General features: G+C 34.8%; 1 protein-coding gene across 1 annotated transcript in view; it reads left to right on the top strand.

Moving 5' to 3' along the window:
* The window catches only part of LOC118738073 (polypyrimidine tract-binding protein 1), a gene marked incomplete in the record, with an annotated part of 425,177 nt that overhangs the window by 128,727 nt on the left and 279,242 nt on the right, over positions 1 to 17,208 (top strand). Inside the window, 1 exon segment of the mRNA XM_036468984.1 lies at positions 3,614 to 3,661. Within this exon segment, the coding sequence (XP_036324877.1) occupies positions 3,614 to 3,661 (48 nt within the window).

The following is a 17,208-nucleotide window of genomic DNA, read 5'->3' as shown; positions in this document are numbered from 1 at the left end:
TTATCCGGATGCTGATACTATCATTTCAGCAATCTTCACAAAATAGGTTGAAGTATTGGCAAAAAATGTCTGTCAAACATTGTGCAATATCAATTGCTGGTGACCACTAGAATCTATAAATCTTTGCTGCTCTACTATGTGTTTTGTACACTTTGGTCATTCGAGCTTATCGCTTGTTGTTGTCATTGCGTAGGTAAAGTAAAATGTGCTATTTGAGCATTTTATGTATTGCGTAATTAATATCATAATTGTTTCTGTTTATCTCTTAATTAAGTGGGATTTATTTATTGACCTGCGTCGATAATCGAGTTAATATTTTAATGGTCGGATTTAGTTAGTCAAAGGAACGCGCATGCAGCAAATAGCAATACAAACACGTTTAGCTCGAAAGCAAATTGCTACATATGTATGTATGTGGATATTCATAAATGCGTATGTATGTATGTACATATATGCATGCATTTATGCAATTTCTATGGAAATATATCTACATGCGTTATAAAAATATATTTCATTTTGGCGCTTACACTTTTGCTAAGCGCTCGGCCAAGTTTCTCCTCCAATTTGTCGTCCATGTCTTGATGTTGTTACATAGATGGAGAATGTATTTTATGAGAATCTTATAGATGGCAGAAATGTGGTCCAAGTCTGGTATGCCATTGGCTCCCGACGGGCGACCGCTGTTAAAAAAAAGACTGTTTCTAATTTAGATGTTGGATGCTGCTCTGACCAGGGATCGAACCCAGATACTGTGGTATGGTAGTACTCACCTATAACCACTCAGCAACAGCGGCCGCCTACATAAATATGTATATACAGTTGAGAGTTTTTATATATTGTAATATGCACTCAAAGTTGAATCATTAAAAAAACTAGATTAATGGCTTTATATATTTTTCACATTTCTTTTTATGTTTGCTAAAATTTTACGAATGCGACTTGCCGCATACAGTGTATATTTAACTGCATTCAAATAATTTTAATGTGATTGTTGTTGTAGGTGCAATTGTTGCAACACTAAATTAAATGGTCATTGAACTTGTTATGCATCTGTTTAAAGTACTTTGAACTCTGCAGGAAAAGCTGTAGTTAACAACAAATTTTTAGTAAACTTCTGGTCCGATACTAAAAGAACTAGCAAATAGTAGTGAAATTTAAATAGGAGTGTTTAGGGTTGCGTTCTTCCTCCCGGTAAGACCTAGGCTTGATTTCTTGTCCGGCCGCCCATCAGCAAACATTACATTGTGCATGCGGCATTGAAAGCCTTTCTTAAAAAGCCCACTGCCGTTCGGAGTCGGCGTAAAACGTCAGGCCCCTCTCCGTTTTTTGTAATGACATGAAGACAAGCATAACGAAATGGCCAAACGATTCATTTTTTGTATAAGATAAATGCAAATATAATTTTAAAACAAATTTATATACATATTTTTTTCTAATCCAATCTAGGATCTTCCGAAGTGCACGAGAACACTTTTCCCTCTATCGGTTATTGTTCGATTTTTTTGCATGGATATACGAGTATGTTCATGCCGTTTTGGTGCTTGATCTTCTAAGAAGTGAATTTCCACTAGGCATTGTAATGACGAAAAATATGTGCCATTTAAAAAAACGCGACGTGAAGCGAATTTAATGACAATTTTTCTTAACGTAATGGCAAGGGGTTTTATAACGCCCAACTTCGTCATTCGAGTGGTGCCATTTAAGCTTTGTTTGAGATAAATTATTTGTTAAGGAATGTATTATTAAATTAGTTAATATTTTATTTGCCCATAAATTGAAAAAAAAAAAATACTTAATTGAAGAAATTATGGTAACCTTATTCAAATGCCATTTTGATCGAAACAGCTAACCTTCAATTCGTTTTGAGTTTTAATGATGTTTATACACTCTTCTAACTGGAGAAATCAACAACCGATTTTAAATTGAGTGTGAGCCAAAATGTCAAGTGGCTGCAAGCGAATTGAAAACCAGTCGACTTATTCATACGTTTGTATGTACAAAGGTAGTAACTGTGTTGCGTTTTCCTACAGGGTTTCTTTATCCTCATACATGCAAAAGTACATAAAAAAGTACGTACATATTTCTCATATCTATGGATGTGTGTATGTAATGCTTTGTAGGCATCAAGTGTCAAGCTCTAATTGGATGTTATTGCATAATTACTCAAAGCTTAATTTAAACGAGCTCTGATAGGTATTCAAGTGTACAGTGGACTTTTATGTAGAAAACTAAAAATAGTAGTTTCTCATAAATTCTTACTTCTGAGATACAAACATACATATGTATGTAATAATTTTTGAGGAATAATTTTTTTTCCTGGATGGCATTATTAAAAAATAAAGTTTCAAAAACTATTCCAACAACTGTAAAAAGCATCTTATAAGTTTTTATTTGTTGTTACGTTAGGCTTTCTTATGATTTTATGTGAGTTCATGCGTTATGTCATTTTATGTATGTTCGTACGCTATTAATCTTACAATAATTTATATTATATCAAAGCATATGTATGTACATATGTATATACATACACTTACCGCCGAATGGATAAATTAATGTCGTACGGTAGGTTTGACGAATTTTAGGAAACAGATTGGAATTAAATTTCTCAAAAATGCATACATTTTCTCCAAAGTCTCAGAGAATGTTATTAGTTTGCGAATTTCTTAAATTTTTTTGCCTTTACTTTTATTATTAATTATTTGTATTTATTTATTATGGTATTATGACCTATGTACATATATAAGACTGGTCCAAATAAAAATCAAAGATGGGGTTCGGGGCACATTCCAAAATTTTCCCTCTTGCTGGAATAGGTGCTGGCACCATACCTTACTTTTATAGGTATAAATTTAGAAGATGTTGAAGAAATCTTTATATTTTACTCTAGAAGAAATTCAAACTTAAATTAGCTGAAAAAACATTACACGGTTCATTGATATGGCAACAGTAGCTTTTTAAAAAAATTATCGATCGTTTTGTCTGTTTCAAATGGAGTCAGTAGCGCATTTCAAGATCATTGAGCAACCTTTATTGGTTACAGTAGAAATTGAAAGTTTTTATAGGTAGTATGTCAACTACCAAAAGGAAAAACTGAGAAAGCGCCCCGTTTTCTACGATGAAATTTCAGAAACGTTTAAGATTTGGTTCAAAAATGCCCTATCTCAGCTGCCGATTCAAAAACATATTTTGAACCGAATTTTGAGATAGGGCGTTCTTGAAAAATTTTCTGAGATAGGCCGTTTTTTAATCAAATTCTGAATTAGGGCATTCGTCAATCGAATTCTGAAATAGGGTGTTTTTGAAAAGTTGTCTGAGATGGGACTTTTTCGAACTGGCTGCCCATATAGGTCGATCTTTCGCTCAGGTGTTGATATAAACATATAACAAATATTACAAATCTGGCATTTTTCATTAAAAGGATTTATGATTTACTATACTAGCGACCCAATTTGACTTATATCTGTGGAAGCTTGTCCCAAAACTTTATTATCGTCACGTATTTGTATTTTTATTCTCATGCAAGAAGCATTTAACATATATGTAAGTAAATATTTATCTTCTTTCTATTTTTATTTTCACAATAATAACCACGTTTTTCTTTTTTTCATTTCAGGTGAGTCCTCAACTCTATTACCCCGTTATACAAATGCCGCTAGAATTAGTAAGTCCACCATTTAATTTAACTAATTTAATTACTGTCTAACCACTTTAAAAGGCTACTTGATTACCCCTTTCCTTTGAACAATTCATTTGTGCCACAGAATTTCCACTTTTTCCCGGTTCACACTTTGAGAATGCATTTGCAGAAATCCACTTCATTTTTGGTCTATTCAAATTGTTTATTAAACTAATGGATATTTAACTCAACTCAACGCACAAAATCTCCAAAAGCCTTTATCACTTTGCCGGTCCAAAATTTCGCAAACGAAAAGTATTCCCTTTACCCTTCATCCGAATTTCCACTGTAGTGAATGTCACTCCCTTGATTTCCTATTCAACATTGTTTTTCTAATTTCCCTCAAATATTTATGCCTATTTAGCGAAAATTAATTAGCAACAAGATACCCGTTCTTGGCGATGGAAAATCCGATGTTATGAAAGGGAGAAGACTTGAAGGAGTGGTGCTATGCTGTACACAAGCTTTTGTCGGTCGTCACACCCGCGGTTATTACGCCGTAATTATGACTGGCATTCATAGCTACTTAGTAGCTGCTGCATTTTTATTTTCATTTTTGTGTTGCCAGGCTCAGGCCCAACGTAGGAGTTGTTGTTGGTTAGCGGCCTGTTGTTTGCTTATTTTGGCAAATGAATTTCGCTATTTTCTATTTATCGCAAATTTATTTGGTGTGGGTAGAAAACAAAATGCTTACATTGTTCGAGTGCTTATCAGCTCGCCCTCTTTCGTTCCTATTCTAAAGGAAAATTTTCAATAGGCGAACAAAATGCGAAAGTTCTTTTACCGCACCACACTCGATTCGCTTCGCTCGGCAATGCTGAGAATGCCTCACTTAAATGAATTTTAGATCAATCTGTTGCTAATTAAAGTTCATAGAAAGCAACGAAATCGAAACGCGTATCAAAGCGAAAAGTTGAAAGTTACTCCTTGGCTGCTGTTCGTTATATACTACTTGGCAGGCGGGAATAGTGAACACAACCCCCTACGCTACGGCTGGAGGCGTCCACAATACCCCTTGCCTCTCGCTTCTTCTTCTTTGGAAAAGGTAAACAAGTTAATGAGTTCACCACCACAATCGAATCAACAGAACGTGAAAGTCATGCGACCCCCACACAGCCTATCGGTGGGCTTAATTTTGCTGGTGGGTTTATTTAAATCCTAGCAAACGCTACAAATCAATACGCAATGCTAAATTGGCAACTTTTTACCTCATCAGACTATTCGGACCACGTCTCGCAACCAGTAGCTGGTGCTTCGCTCGCTCAATGCCTCTTTTGCTATTTCTTAAGTCATTTCAATATTAGACCTCATCACTGCAAAAACATATCGGGATTTTGCTCCGTCACTCTCCCAGTGGGTTGTCGGAGATATTGCGAGGCATAAATTAAATTGCAATTGTCGCGCTACTCCCAAACTTACATAGAATTTTTGACATTTTCGCATTACTCCGCATCCCGCACTTATATTTCGTCGTTTATAGTACAAAACCGCGTAACGTCATTCTGCAAAACCGCGTAACTGACATTTGCTGCCAAAAATTGGATTTGCTCACACAAGCTCTTGGCTCAATCCTTATCCATTCGTCCTGAAATATTCTACCAAGAAATGCAATTGCTTTATAAAAAGAGAACCATTTTCAAATATTAGTGTTTTTACTCTCTAGAAAATAATTTATGATACCTCACATACGCGGTTTTGAATTTTGTTGATACGCGGTTTTGTACTTTAAACGAAATGTGGGTGAAATATCTGTACATATGTATGTATACCGCACCTAGTTACTCCGCCGTCTGTTTTTTTTACCAACTGGCTGCTTCAAGAATTTTCTATGCGCAACAGTGTTGCCAGGTTGCCGTTTTTACCGTCATTTGCACGTTTTTTTGTATCCTGTTGACGTTCGGACGTTTTTTGTGTAAAAAATAATTGTAATGTTTCTCTGTTACTAAATCTTGTAAGTTGAACAAATATTGAATTATTTTCTTAATAAATCTTAATCAGCTGATCACAAGTGTACGTATAAAATGATTTTTATATTAACGATCTCAAACCAGTGAATTTTAAATGTGCTCTGTCGAGATGACATTTTAATATATGTATGTACCTTTGTATACAATAAAAGTTTAATAAGAACAATTCTGTGGGCATGCATTTGAAAAAGACATTTTTGGGTAGAAAATGACGTTTTTACCTTCCTTTTATTAGCTCGGGATGTAACTATGTAATATTGATGCGCCTAAAAGATGCAGCGATTTCTATTCTCAAGTTACATACCTGATGACAGTACGAATGGCAATTATAATAGGGAGGTTTTAGTTTTTTAAACTATAATTTTATTTCAGACCAAGAGCGATGTTTTCTCATGCCGAAGATCTGGCAACACTGCTACGCAAACAAATTTGAATTAATGTGTAAAAGGAATATGAGTAACATTACCCGCGCTGCCTATTCATTTGCGTAATGCTGTTCTTTAGCTCTTCGCCGGTGCGTTTCATATTTGTTGTTGGCAGCTCGACTGTAACGGTGACTGTGACGGCGACAGCATCAGTTTGGCTTATTAGCAAGAAAAGTTTTTAACCATTTTGAAATCGCCTACTTTGTGCGCCTGCAAGGAGACTCCATTCCTAGGTTACTTGCCCGCCCACTGACTCTCCGGCATCTCTGTCACTTCTGCCTGACTTTGCATGTGACCGGGTAATTTTGTTTTTCCTATTGTGATTTTGTTGTAGCTGTGGCAACTTTATCGCTGCTGTTTGTTTGCTGTGGTATATTCGATTGCGCGACATTGCGGGGCATGCATGCCAATACACGTACGCCCAATATACATGCATACATATGTATGTAGGTAAAATTATTGACAGCTCAAAGTTGCTGCAATTTTTTGTACTCTTTCTATTTTGCCGCCAGTTGCTGAACTCATTTCATGTTGTTTTATTATTGTTTGCGACAAGTTTGCCGACCGAGTGGATGCCTAACTAACGCTTTCCCCCTGGCACACAATGGGCAAGCAGTTGAATGCATGTTGCTAAACTTATGTGTGGCACGTCCACGCAGTAAAAGTTTTGACTGCGAAGGGCGTGCGCTACTTAATAGAAATCGTTATTTTTGTTGTTATTAGCAAAATTTGCGCAAAGTTGATTAATAAATCGAATGAAGTAACTGAGGGAAGAGTTTTACGCACTTTTTCGCTGTAAAGTGAATCGAATATTTTAAGATTTAAATTTTACGCAAACGAGTTTAGAAAATTTTTAGACATCTTTGAGATGCTCGTAACTCTATCTATTTTACCTGCAATTTTTACAAAGATAAACATTTTCTTTTGGTGAAGTTTTTACTTAAATAATTAGTTATGCCAAACAGCAAGGCGGCTACTATGATGCTCTTTGCAATTTAGCAAAACACCATAACAAAGCTGAATTTACACAAAAGCTGTGCTATCAAAATATTAGCACGCAAATTGCTTGCACATACCTCCGCAATCTTATCATATTTTCTTATTCTGTGCACTATGAAATTTACGAATTATCAGAACTATAAGCCGAGACTTTACAAAGGATACAAGTGAATTCACCAATGATTTCTTTGTGTGTTTAACCCTTTTATGACCATTTGAGGCGATTCGAATACAGCAAAGTTTGTAGTAGTCCCCCTATTTTGGAAATAAGGGAATTTTGGCAAAATATGTAAGTATGTACATTTTTGTCTCCTGCTTTACAAATTGATGTTTTCGAAAGCCTTACTATTTACATGAATATCCCTTTTTTGATAATTAAAAGAAATAACATGTTTTTGGTAAAAGGTTTTTTTCCTCAACAGATAAGTTTGACTTTTAAACCGGGAACTATATCCAAAATGCATCACAAGAGAGCAAGCTTAATTTCAAATAACCAATTCCACCAATTCCGCGGGATTCGCGTGTCTGAAAAAAAATCATATTATATCCTCTAAAAAGTTATATTCAAAATTGATATGTAAAAGAGACGATTTGATTTAGGAACTTTTGATTTTGGTGATTATGCATAGTTTCGTAGGTATATGGTCAAAATCGCTATATCTGTTGGGTATTTTCCAGAAGAAAATATATCATAATTAGAGCTGCTGTAGTTTTTTATCCGTTCTGAAACAATAGTCGCTCGCTGTAATCCAAAAACTAGCTGAAACGTCAGTGATTATGGATTATTCAAACTAAGTTTTGCTGTTTTTCCGCGTAACTTTTTACCGTTTTAGATTTGAAAATGGCGTTGAAGTAATATATAAAATACTCTTATAAATTACACCGGAGCTGAATGTTTGCCTCTGATAGAACCACAGTTATGAGTAGAGCTCGGATTTTTATCCAAATTGAATATGCAAAATTTATGCAAAAAATATGCAAGAACTATGAAAAATATATATAAAAAAATATAATATGCAAGCAGGGGTTCCGTGGTTGACCGAACTCCTCTTGTCGCTGCATTCAGTTAGCGGCCCAAGTCTACTGAATGCAGCGACAGGAGGAGTTCAGTCAGCCACAGAAGAGGGTTTCCCCTGCTTGGGCTGAAAAATGCTTCCCTCCAGAAGCGCTCATCCATTTAGCATTACAAATGAATTTCAATATACATTTTAATTTGCAATAACACATATTTGATATAAACCTTAAACAAGTACTTTAGAGATGTATGAATTGTATAAATCAAAGAATCAACTTTGAATGAACTCCTTAAAAAGGCCTTCTGAAGTACGTCCTATAAAAGCCCTTCTGGAAGACCCTCTATGGGTAGCGAAATAAGAAGCCAGTCCACACAAAAAAGGAAGGAGAAAGGAATGTGGAGCGGAAGGCCTTTCGGAAGTGCTTTTAACTCCTGAAATTATCTACTGGATTATGAAATGATGTCGTCGGTTAAAGTACACAACCGCGCATCGTCATTATGCAAAAACAAGCTTTTAGCTAAATCCTTATCCATTCGTCCTGAAATATACTAGCCAGAAATGCGATTGCTTTATAAATAAAATAATGTAAAAAAAATATTTTTTTAAAAACAAGCTTTTATTTAACATGTAGAATCAAAGGAATAAAATAAAATAGTAAAGATTTTTTAGCAACAAAATTTTGTCAAAACTGCACTAAAATGAATAAAATAAAATTCAATAAAGGAGTTATTCAAACTCTAATGAAAATTACTAATAATTTGTACTAATTTACTTGTCGCGCGAATAGCAAACCGGCATTTAAATATCTGCATACATACATATTGTTACGATTATCCTCGAAGCCTTGAGGGATTTCCCAAATATACTCGGGCTCGTATCGCTGGATTGTTAAATAAATGCTTACGATGACCAAATTGTAGTACAATTAACTTTATTGTACAACAAACAATTTACAATACTCGCTAATACACTCTACAATACTTGTTAAAGCAATAACAACGCTTAACTAAACTTGTTAACACAATTAAACTTATAGCTTCCTTATTCGCAACTCACTTCTCTGCTCACTTTACTTGTATCTTGCTGTCTGGTAACTAACTCACTTCGCTGTGGCGGCACCCTTATATACCTGCGCCCGTACTTATGGCAACTCTAGAACGTTCTGAAGTTTATCGCTCATTCTCTTTCTCTCGCTGTTCGCAGTGTTCATCCAACTTGACGTTTCTCTTTGTGGAACATTCTACTTCATTCCTCGAACATTCTGCCTATTTCTCGTTGTTCGCTTCGCGTTGCCGCAGTATTCGCCACAATATACATACATAAATACCTAACCAATTATGCATGTACGCTGAATTCGCCGACAAGCTTTTTTAAAAACGAAGTAAATTAGTACAAATTGTTAGTAATTTTCATTAGAGTTTGAATAACTCCTATCACTATATGGCTTTTAGTAACTTTAACGAGACCTTAACTTATTTTATTTTATTCATTTTAGTGCAGTTTTGACAAAATTTTCTTGCTAAAAAATCTTTTGTTACACTACTTTATTTTATTCCTTTGATTCTACATATTAAATAAAAGCTTGTTTTTAAAAAATATTTTTTTTACATTATTTTATTTATAAAGCAATCGCATTTCTGGCTAGTATATTTCAGGACGAATGGATAAGGATTTAGCTAAGAGCTATTTTTAGTCCATTTATAAAAGCGTTGTATATTAAAAAGTGTTATTTTATTTTATGTACAAAATTTTGCAATAGATATTAAAATAATTCAACTTGCAATGAAAGAGAACAGAAGACTATGCAAGCAAAATGTTTGCTTACGTTTTGTATTATATTGCAGCAGTTAATTTCATTTAAAGAAATGGCGTGTCGTCCATTTCCGCTGTATCACATGTAAATGGCATATATTTATGCGCAATATTTATCTTCTTCTGGCGGGGCGACATCTGGAGTCTTCTAATTCCTACAACGAGGTTCCTATCTAGACTATGTTGATATCTAAAATTTGCCACAAATAGCTTTGCCACACTATCGCCGCAGCTTTAGCAATTGTATAGTGGTTTTACGTTCTTTGGCAAATTACGCTCTGTTAGCCATAAATCTTACTATTTTTTGACCGCCTTTGAATCAAGACCCCTGGACCATATGGGAATTCATTTATGTATATATTAAATTGCATTGTCATCGTGATTGGAACTATGCTGAAAATTTCAAATCTCTAACTTGTCGGGAAGTTAGTTTAATAAAAGCTTATAAAAAGGGATCCATTTCGAAATAGGAGTGCTTTTACTCCCAAGAAAATGATTTATGCAACCTCACTTACGCGGTTTTGCATTATCTTGATACGCGATTTTACATTTTGTTGATTTTCGGCTTGTACTTCAAACGACAATGTAGTATATTTAGTACAGCCATGCACGACGAACATTTTGGCGAGCACGTTCAGAACTAGCATTCGCCTTTTTAATTGTTTTTCTGTAGTCCCGCAAATTCCGGTGATTCTCATTTCTGATCCCTCAAAAATGGCGTTTGCGGGGCCACAAATTTGATGGATTAGATTTCCTAATCTAAACCATTTCGTTGTAGATGAGTCGCTAGTAGAAATAAATCTTAATAATACGAGGGTTAAAACTGTTCTACTCGTTTATTTCTACCTGCAAGACTGTTTATTAAACTTTTCCTTTGAAATTGCATATCCGCTGGTCATTCATAAAACACATGTGCATATGTATGTATTTGCTCCTATACATGAATTTATATGTATATACATATATAGCTAACAGTTGATAAAATTGTTTATTCTCTAAATGATAATAGTTTCTCAACTTTTGCTAGCTGTTCGGACATTCGAAAAGCTTTATTTTCTCATTCAATTGGTGTTGTTGACTGCTTGGAGATTGCCGATGCATAGCTAGCATTAATTGCTAAAGAAAATCTGTTCCAACCACGTCTTTTACCGAGAGTACAATGCTTGAAATATTGAAGCAGCTAAACAGTGCTTTGCCTCAAGTCGCCTTTGTACTCCTCCCGCTCATTCTTTGTCCTGACTAACAAAGCTGTGCAAAACGAGATCATTGCAACAAAACAATTAATTCATTGTTTTTGCTAACTTTTGTGTTTATCGTTTTAGTATTTTCATTTAATTGTTTTTATTTTGTTTTCCCACTTTTGTTATTTATACTATTGTTATTCTCTTGATTTTGTTAATTTGTAGTTGTATTAGTGTGCTTTAGCTTCCCTGTAGCAAATCAAACTGGTTTAGAACTAGCGGCGAACAAGCTTGAAAATTGATGTTACTGGCTCTTCCTCTTTCCAAAATCAATACTTTCAACTGTCTTTTTTAACATGGCGATGTCTTCCGAAATGGACTGGTTCCATTTTGGACAGATCTTGGGGACAATAAGTTTTTTATTAGAACAATTTTGATTATTCCATTTTTTGATATCTATAGTTTTTTCTTTTATTTTACAGATTGCATTTTCTTTAATTTTTATTTATTTTTTATTTTATTTAAATTAAATTTGATCACGCAACAATTTAAATTTATTAACACCCCTATACTGCAAGTCTTTCGTATTCGGATTTTGTAACGAATCGTAGAAATAATATTCCGCAATCCGAATCGTAACAATAGCATGCGTAAAAGGGTGAGAAATTGACAGCTTTTTTGTGTAATTTTGTACGAAAAAAATTCTGTATCGGAAGGGAGATAAAAATTGTAAATGGATGTGTGTTTCCAAGAAATATTTATGCTGTTCTTTTAAACAAATAAATTTTCCTTTCGCTTATGGGCAAATCTAAAATATAGGTACCTTCGAAAAAAAAATTTTATTTTAAAATTTGTGAGCACACCTATGTTTTATATATCATTTTATTCGTAATCTCTTACTAAATCGATCAATATAAGTGTAATCCATTTTCATCAAGTGCTTCAAAAGTTAGACGAGGAATAAATATGAAACTAAAAACAAAAAAATAAGTGGGCTCAAATTACGCTGTTCAAGTTTGTAAACTTTGAGCAAAGATTTTGAAAGTTGAACTCCCTTAACTGGGACGTTCTAAATTCAATGGCATGCCCCGTTTTATCAGATTGGCTCCGGTTTTCGAGATAACGGTACTTGAAAATTTGATTAAATTTTAACTATTTGATAAATAACTCCCTCAGTTTTGAAGTTATTTTACTAAAATTGTACACATAATGGGTTTTTAATATTACCTTAATTATTCCTTAAAAATACTGTGAATGGCGTAGTCGGAGTTGCATATGTACCCTGCAGGGAAAGCGTCTAGTTGTGAACTAGAATTCTACCGGTTTGCGTTTCAGCCGAACTAGTTCACGTTCTATCCTTTTTTAATGTTAGCGGCTGGTATTTTTAACATTGCGATGTCCTACGAGATGTCAATTGTCAGGCTATGCATCAACAGGTACTAGTATAAATACTAGTAGCATCATACCAGTTGATGAGATATGATGAGTTGAGTCAATTCATGCTCCGTGAAAAGCATAAGTGTGCCTTTTTCCTCGTGACGCTCCAGCAGTCACAATAGCCGACAGAGCAAAGCACTCGCGTGGTAAGCTTGAGGTCCCAGATTCAAATCCTGGCGCAGGGAAAATTTTTTTATTTTATATTTTTTATAAATTTATTTTTTTGTTTAGGCTGTTTATTGTAATTTATAAATTTAATAAAAAAATATATTTTTAAATTTCTTTGTTTTTATAGCACAAGCATTTATTCCTAAATGTTTTTAGGCAATGCAATTAGATTTTCAAGTTTGTTATTTATTTATAAATTTAATAAATTATTTTTACTTACATTTATTTAACTTTAAAAATCTTAACCACCTCCAAGCGGCCTCGAACCTGCGATTTCAGAACCAGAACCAGTAGTCTTCACGTGACGCCACAGCCGACATTTGTAAGAAAAGCAATTAATTGCGTTTTATTTTTGGCTTTGGCAATTCGAAGGCAGATGTCGTTGATCGCCTAAGTTCTTCGAAATTGTCGAACTGGTAGGCACATACTAGGTAATGAACTAGTATTTTTTCTAACTGGTTTGGCTTTTCACTGGAGCGTGTATATACAAGAAACTTTGTATACCTTTGGCCCCTCTTCTCCGGTAACACAGAAAGGTTAATTCTACTTAGTAAGAGTTATAATCCCTAAACGCGGCCGAAGGCAGAATCAAGCACACCAGGTGGTGTACCCATCAAAGTGCATGTTTTCAATGGCTTGGAAGAAGCTGTTATTGCATTAACTGGATTGAGAACCAGTTCTTCAGTTCTTCTTCATAGGAGGAGTTATGACTTTTGGTTCAACAATTCAACCAGATGCTGACATAGATGTGTCCATTGTCCGACAGCTGCGCATATCTTTGTGTAATCATTTCCATAGCGCGCTCTTACTCCGCTGATATAATTGCAAATGGAATGTAATCCATTGTTTCCTTTAAAATATGTAAAATCAAACAATTTTACTATAAATAAGCACTTAATAAGTGTTTGTTTAATTCTTTTCCACTTTGTTTTCCTTCATACAGCTGATAGCTGGCAATGCTGCACATGTTTCCGCAGGGGTTGCAGCATGAGGATTTTTCGTTTTTCGGAACGTAGCTACGAATTACGAATTACGAAAATTCTGGTTCTAGAATAAGGGTGTAAATCTGAAAATCACAGCTGCCTCTACCGCGATTTGAACTTACGACCAAGGATGTAAGAGAAGGTCTGCCAGAAAAGCTATATTCTTATTTTACGAGAAGTGAGAATTTGTGCATTTACTTTTAAGCTTTCAGATGCTAGATAACAGTGAGAAGCTTGGAGGGCAGCGCAACTAGCGCACCTCAAGTTTTTCATTTGTCCCGCTCTGCAGCCGTTTTGCAGTAGTTTAGAAAATTTGTAGGGTGGAACTAGTGCTTTGCCTGTCTCTAAATTTTGCTGCAGGGTTGTTACGCAGTCATGCATACACAAATGCATAGACAGTGATTGCTCGGCAATGTTGAATAAAGATGGAATACATATTTCCTTGCATTGTTACAAAACTTGTTCTTGTAAACATTTCTCTTGTTCTTGTTGTTGTTGTGTGTGTATGCCCCTATTCCTTCCAACCGAGTTGCCCTGGCACGCAAACGATACAAATAAATTTTACTCTGCACACTGCAAAAGATAGCTCGCTGCCAGGAGTATAATAAGAAGAACAAAAGAAAGGTAACAAAGTTCCAGCTGGGAAAATGCTGAATAACAAAGGTGAAATTTTATAAATTGTAAACTGCCAAAGGGGAGAGCCGAGTTTGTTGGCAGAAATTTGAACACTGCAAATTAAAACAAAATATTAACTCGCTCAGTTGCAGGCACGCGCTTCACACGCGTTTTGTTCCTTGTCTTGCGTTTTCTATTACTAGCTGAGTTAGCTACACGGTATTGCTGGCATAGCGCTTAGTAGAGTTTGTTCAGTGCGTATGTTTGTATGCATGTATTCTCCATGTTTTTGTTATTTTGAAACTGAAAAGTTGAATTGAGTTTTGATTTAAAATAAGTAATGGTTTTCTGTTTTCTTTCAGTTGGGGGTGTTTTGACTACGTTTGTCTCTAAATACGCGCTGATTGACCTTTTACAGCAAAGAGAATCCTTTGTAGAAATTTTTACTTCACTGTTCCTTCGCTTGCATTTGTATATTGACTTTTAACATTTTTGCGTAGTTGTAAGTAATTGCGAAAGTTAGGCTTTAAACAATTGTTCTTTCTTAAGTTGAAATAAGCAAAGCGAAGTAAATTACAAATAACAAAAGTAGAAACTAAAAATATTTTAAGGAACTTTTGAATTGCTTTGCCAATTGACCCTTTTATAACTCAATGAGTTTCAGTTATACATTTGAAAGCTAAGATCGGTCGCATGTTTGTACATACATACATATGTACATGTTCTATTCGTGGGAACACTGAAATTATATGGGTTAAATGACCAAGTTTGTGAACAATAAAATGCAACGTCAGTAATTGAGACTACGTTCGACAAAAAAGCAAAAAAGCTTTATGCTTTGAAGTGGAAAAGTCAAAAAGCTTGGAAATAATGTACAAGTTAGCGCATTGCTTAATATCTGCTGTTTTTACATATGTACATAGTATATATATATAAGGTTATTCCGAAGGCTTATGCTAACTTTCTTATCTTCGTCGGTATGCTAGAGACTTCAACGAGCCATACACTGGAAAAATCTTATATAATTCTTTAATGCGATCGAAATTAGAGTATGCCTTTGGAATCCGATGTCTTCCGCACACTCTTTTAGAACTGAAAGAGTTCAACGCAAGTTTCTACGTTTTGCTCTTCAACCACTTCATTTTGATAATCCCTTGCCTCCATACAGTGCTAGGTGCATGCTCATCAATGTTCCGTCTCTCGAAGTCAGAGTATCTAGATTTGGCGATTTTTTTTTTGATATTTGCGCGTAAAAATTTAGGAAATCGCCATTGGCGATTTTTTCCCATCAAGTAAATTTTTACCAATTATAAAAATATACAAAACTTTCTTTTCCACGATAATTCTACGGAAGAGGCTAATGAACTGCGTGATCAACGTGACTTTAGAAGCGTATTAAAAGACTGTCAAAAATGTTTAATCACCCTAATCGAAGAACTTTTGAAACGATTACCTAGTTAATTAAATACTCCTAAAAAAGCTTTGATTTTGTCACCAGAAAAGTGTGTGAATCACTAGAGGGCGAGTTTCAGGGACCTGCCAATTCACCTTTTGACTTTGAAGGAAAGAAAAGCAGCGGAAACTGAATATTTAAATCTTTTAACTTTCCAATGGAAAAACTTTTCTCAGAACCATTCCACCCGACTCTGAAGAATTTTGGATAATTGCTTATGGAGTGAAATCGAAACAGGCAATAAAATGTTTGGAAATATAAGTAAATTCATATTATTTTCCTTGCCGCACTCATATGCTTTGTTGAGCGCGTTTTTTCATTAATGAATTCAACAAAAACTAAGATTCGAAATAGGAAGAGGTTGGAAAGCCTTATATCAATGGTTCAAATAAAGTGTTATATGAAGGCTAATAGTTTCTGCTGCAAAACGTTTCCAATATCAAACTGTAGGGGTATTCTCGAAATCTTGCAAAACCATTGCACGTAGCACGGATTGCATAACTTGCAAACACACAACAACACAATACATGGGAAACAGAATTTCCTATCGCTGCAAAGTATGCAACGTCTGGACCCATGTACATATTTTGCAATAAAGCATAGCAAGATGAATGCGACTCTATGCCAGCTGTTTTGTTGTTAGAATTGCTACATATTTCTCTCATTCTTCTCATCTCGCTCACTTAATTTTTTTTTTGCTGTATCTTGTTGTTGTATTTGATACAGAATTTCGCAGCTTGCTAAATATGCATTAGGGTGCCCATCTAAAAGTTAGCAACACTTTCTTCGGTGTAAGTAATGCGTATTGCATATTTGGAAAAACCTTATAATTTAAAGCAAGGTTAGGTTGTATAACATAATTATTTTCTGTTAAAAGGCAATGCCAAACAACAATCAAGTGAACGATTTATGGCTTATCGGAAGGTCCTCAGAAAATATGACCAATTGTGTTTTTCCAACAAATAAACAGGTTTTAAGTCGGCTTCTTCATGAGCATATTAAAAATAAAAAACATTGCAATACAGTCCCCGATTAATATCTTCTGCAGTTGTTGAGTTTTGGAAAAATAATAATATGTTATATGCAGATGAACGGAATATAATTTCGAAGGTAAGAAAACTGCACGCAGAGTGGCGAAATTTATTAAAAAATAGAAATAAAAGGACAGAAAACCTAAAATAAATCTAATAGCACACAACAACAATGAAGATGCAACTATAAAACTACATAGAAATGACAACAAAGCAGAGTAACAAACGTAAAAGAATTGAAAGTTTATTCCCTCAATCGCCTGATTTTAAACCTGACACATTATTTACAGTCCATTGGGATGGAAAATTGCTGCCAACATTAATGTCAAAGGAGAACGTTGATCGACTAGCTGTGATTCTATCAGGATAAAACGTTGCGAACCTTTTAGGTATACCAGCTAACGGGTGATTTTTTTGAGGTTAGGATTTTCATGCATTAGTATTT

The sequence above is a fragment of the Rhagoletis pomonella genome, unplaced genomic scaffold (assembly GCF_013731165.1).
Source record: "Rhagoletis pomonella isolate Grant_MI unplaced genomic scaffold, Rhpom_1.0 Rhpom_scaffold_00004, whole genome shotgun sequence".
NCBI lineage: Eukaryota > Metazoa > Arthropoda > Insecta > Diptera > Tephritidae > Rhagoletis > Rhagoletis pomonella.
Note: the sequence above shows the minus strand (reverse complement) of the source record. Positions and strands in the feature narration are given on the sequence as shown.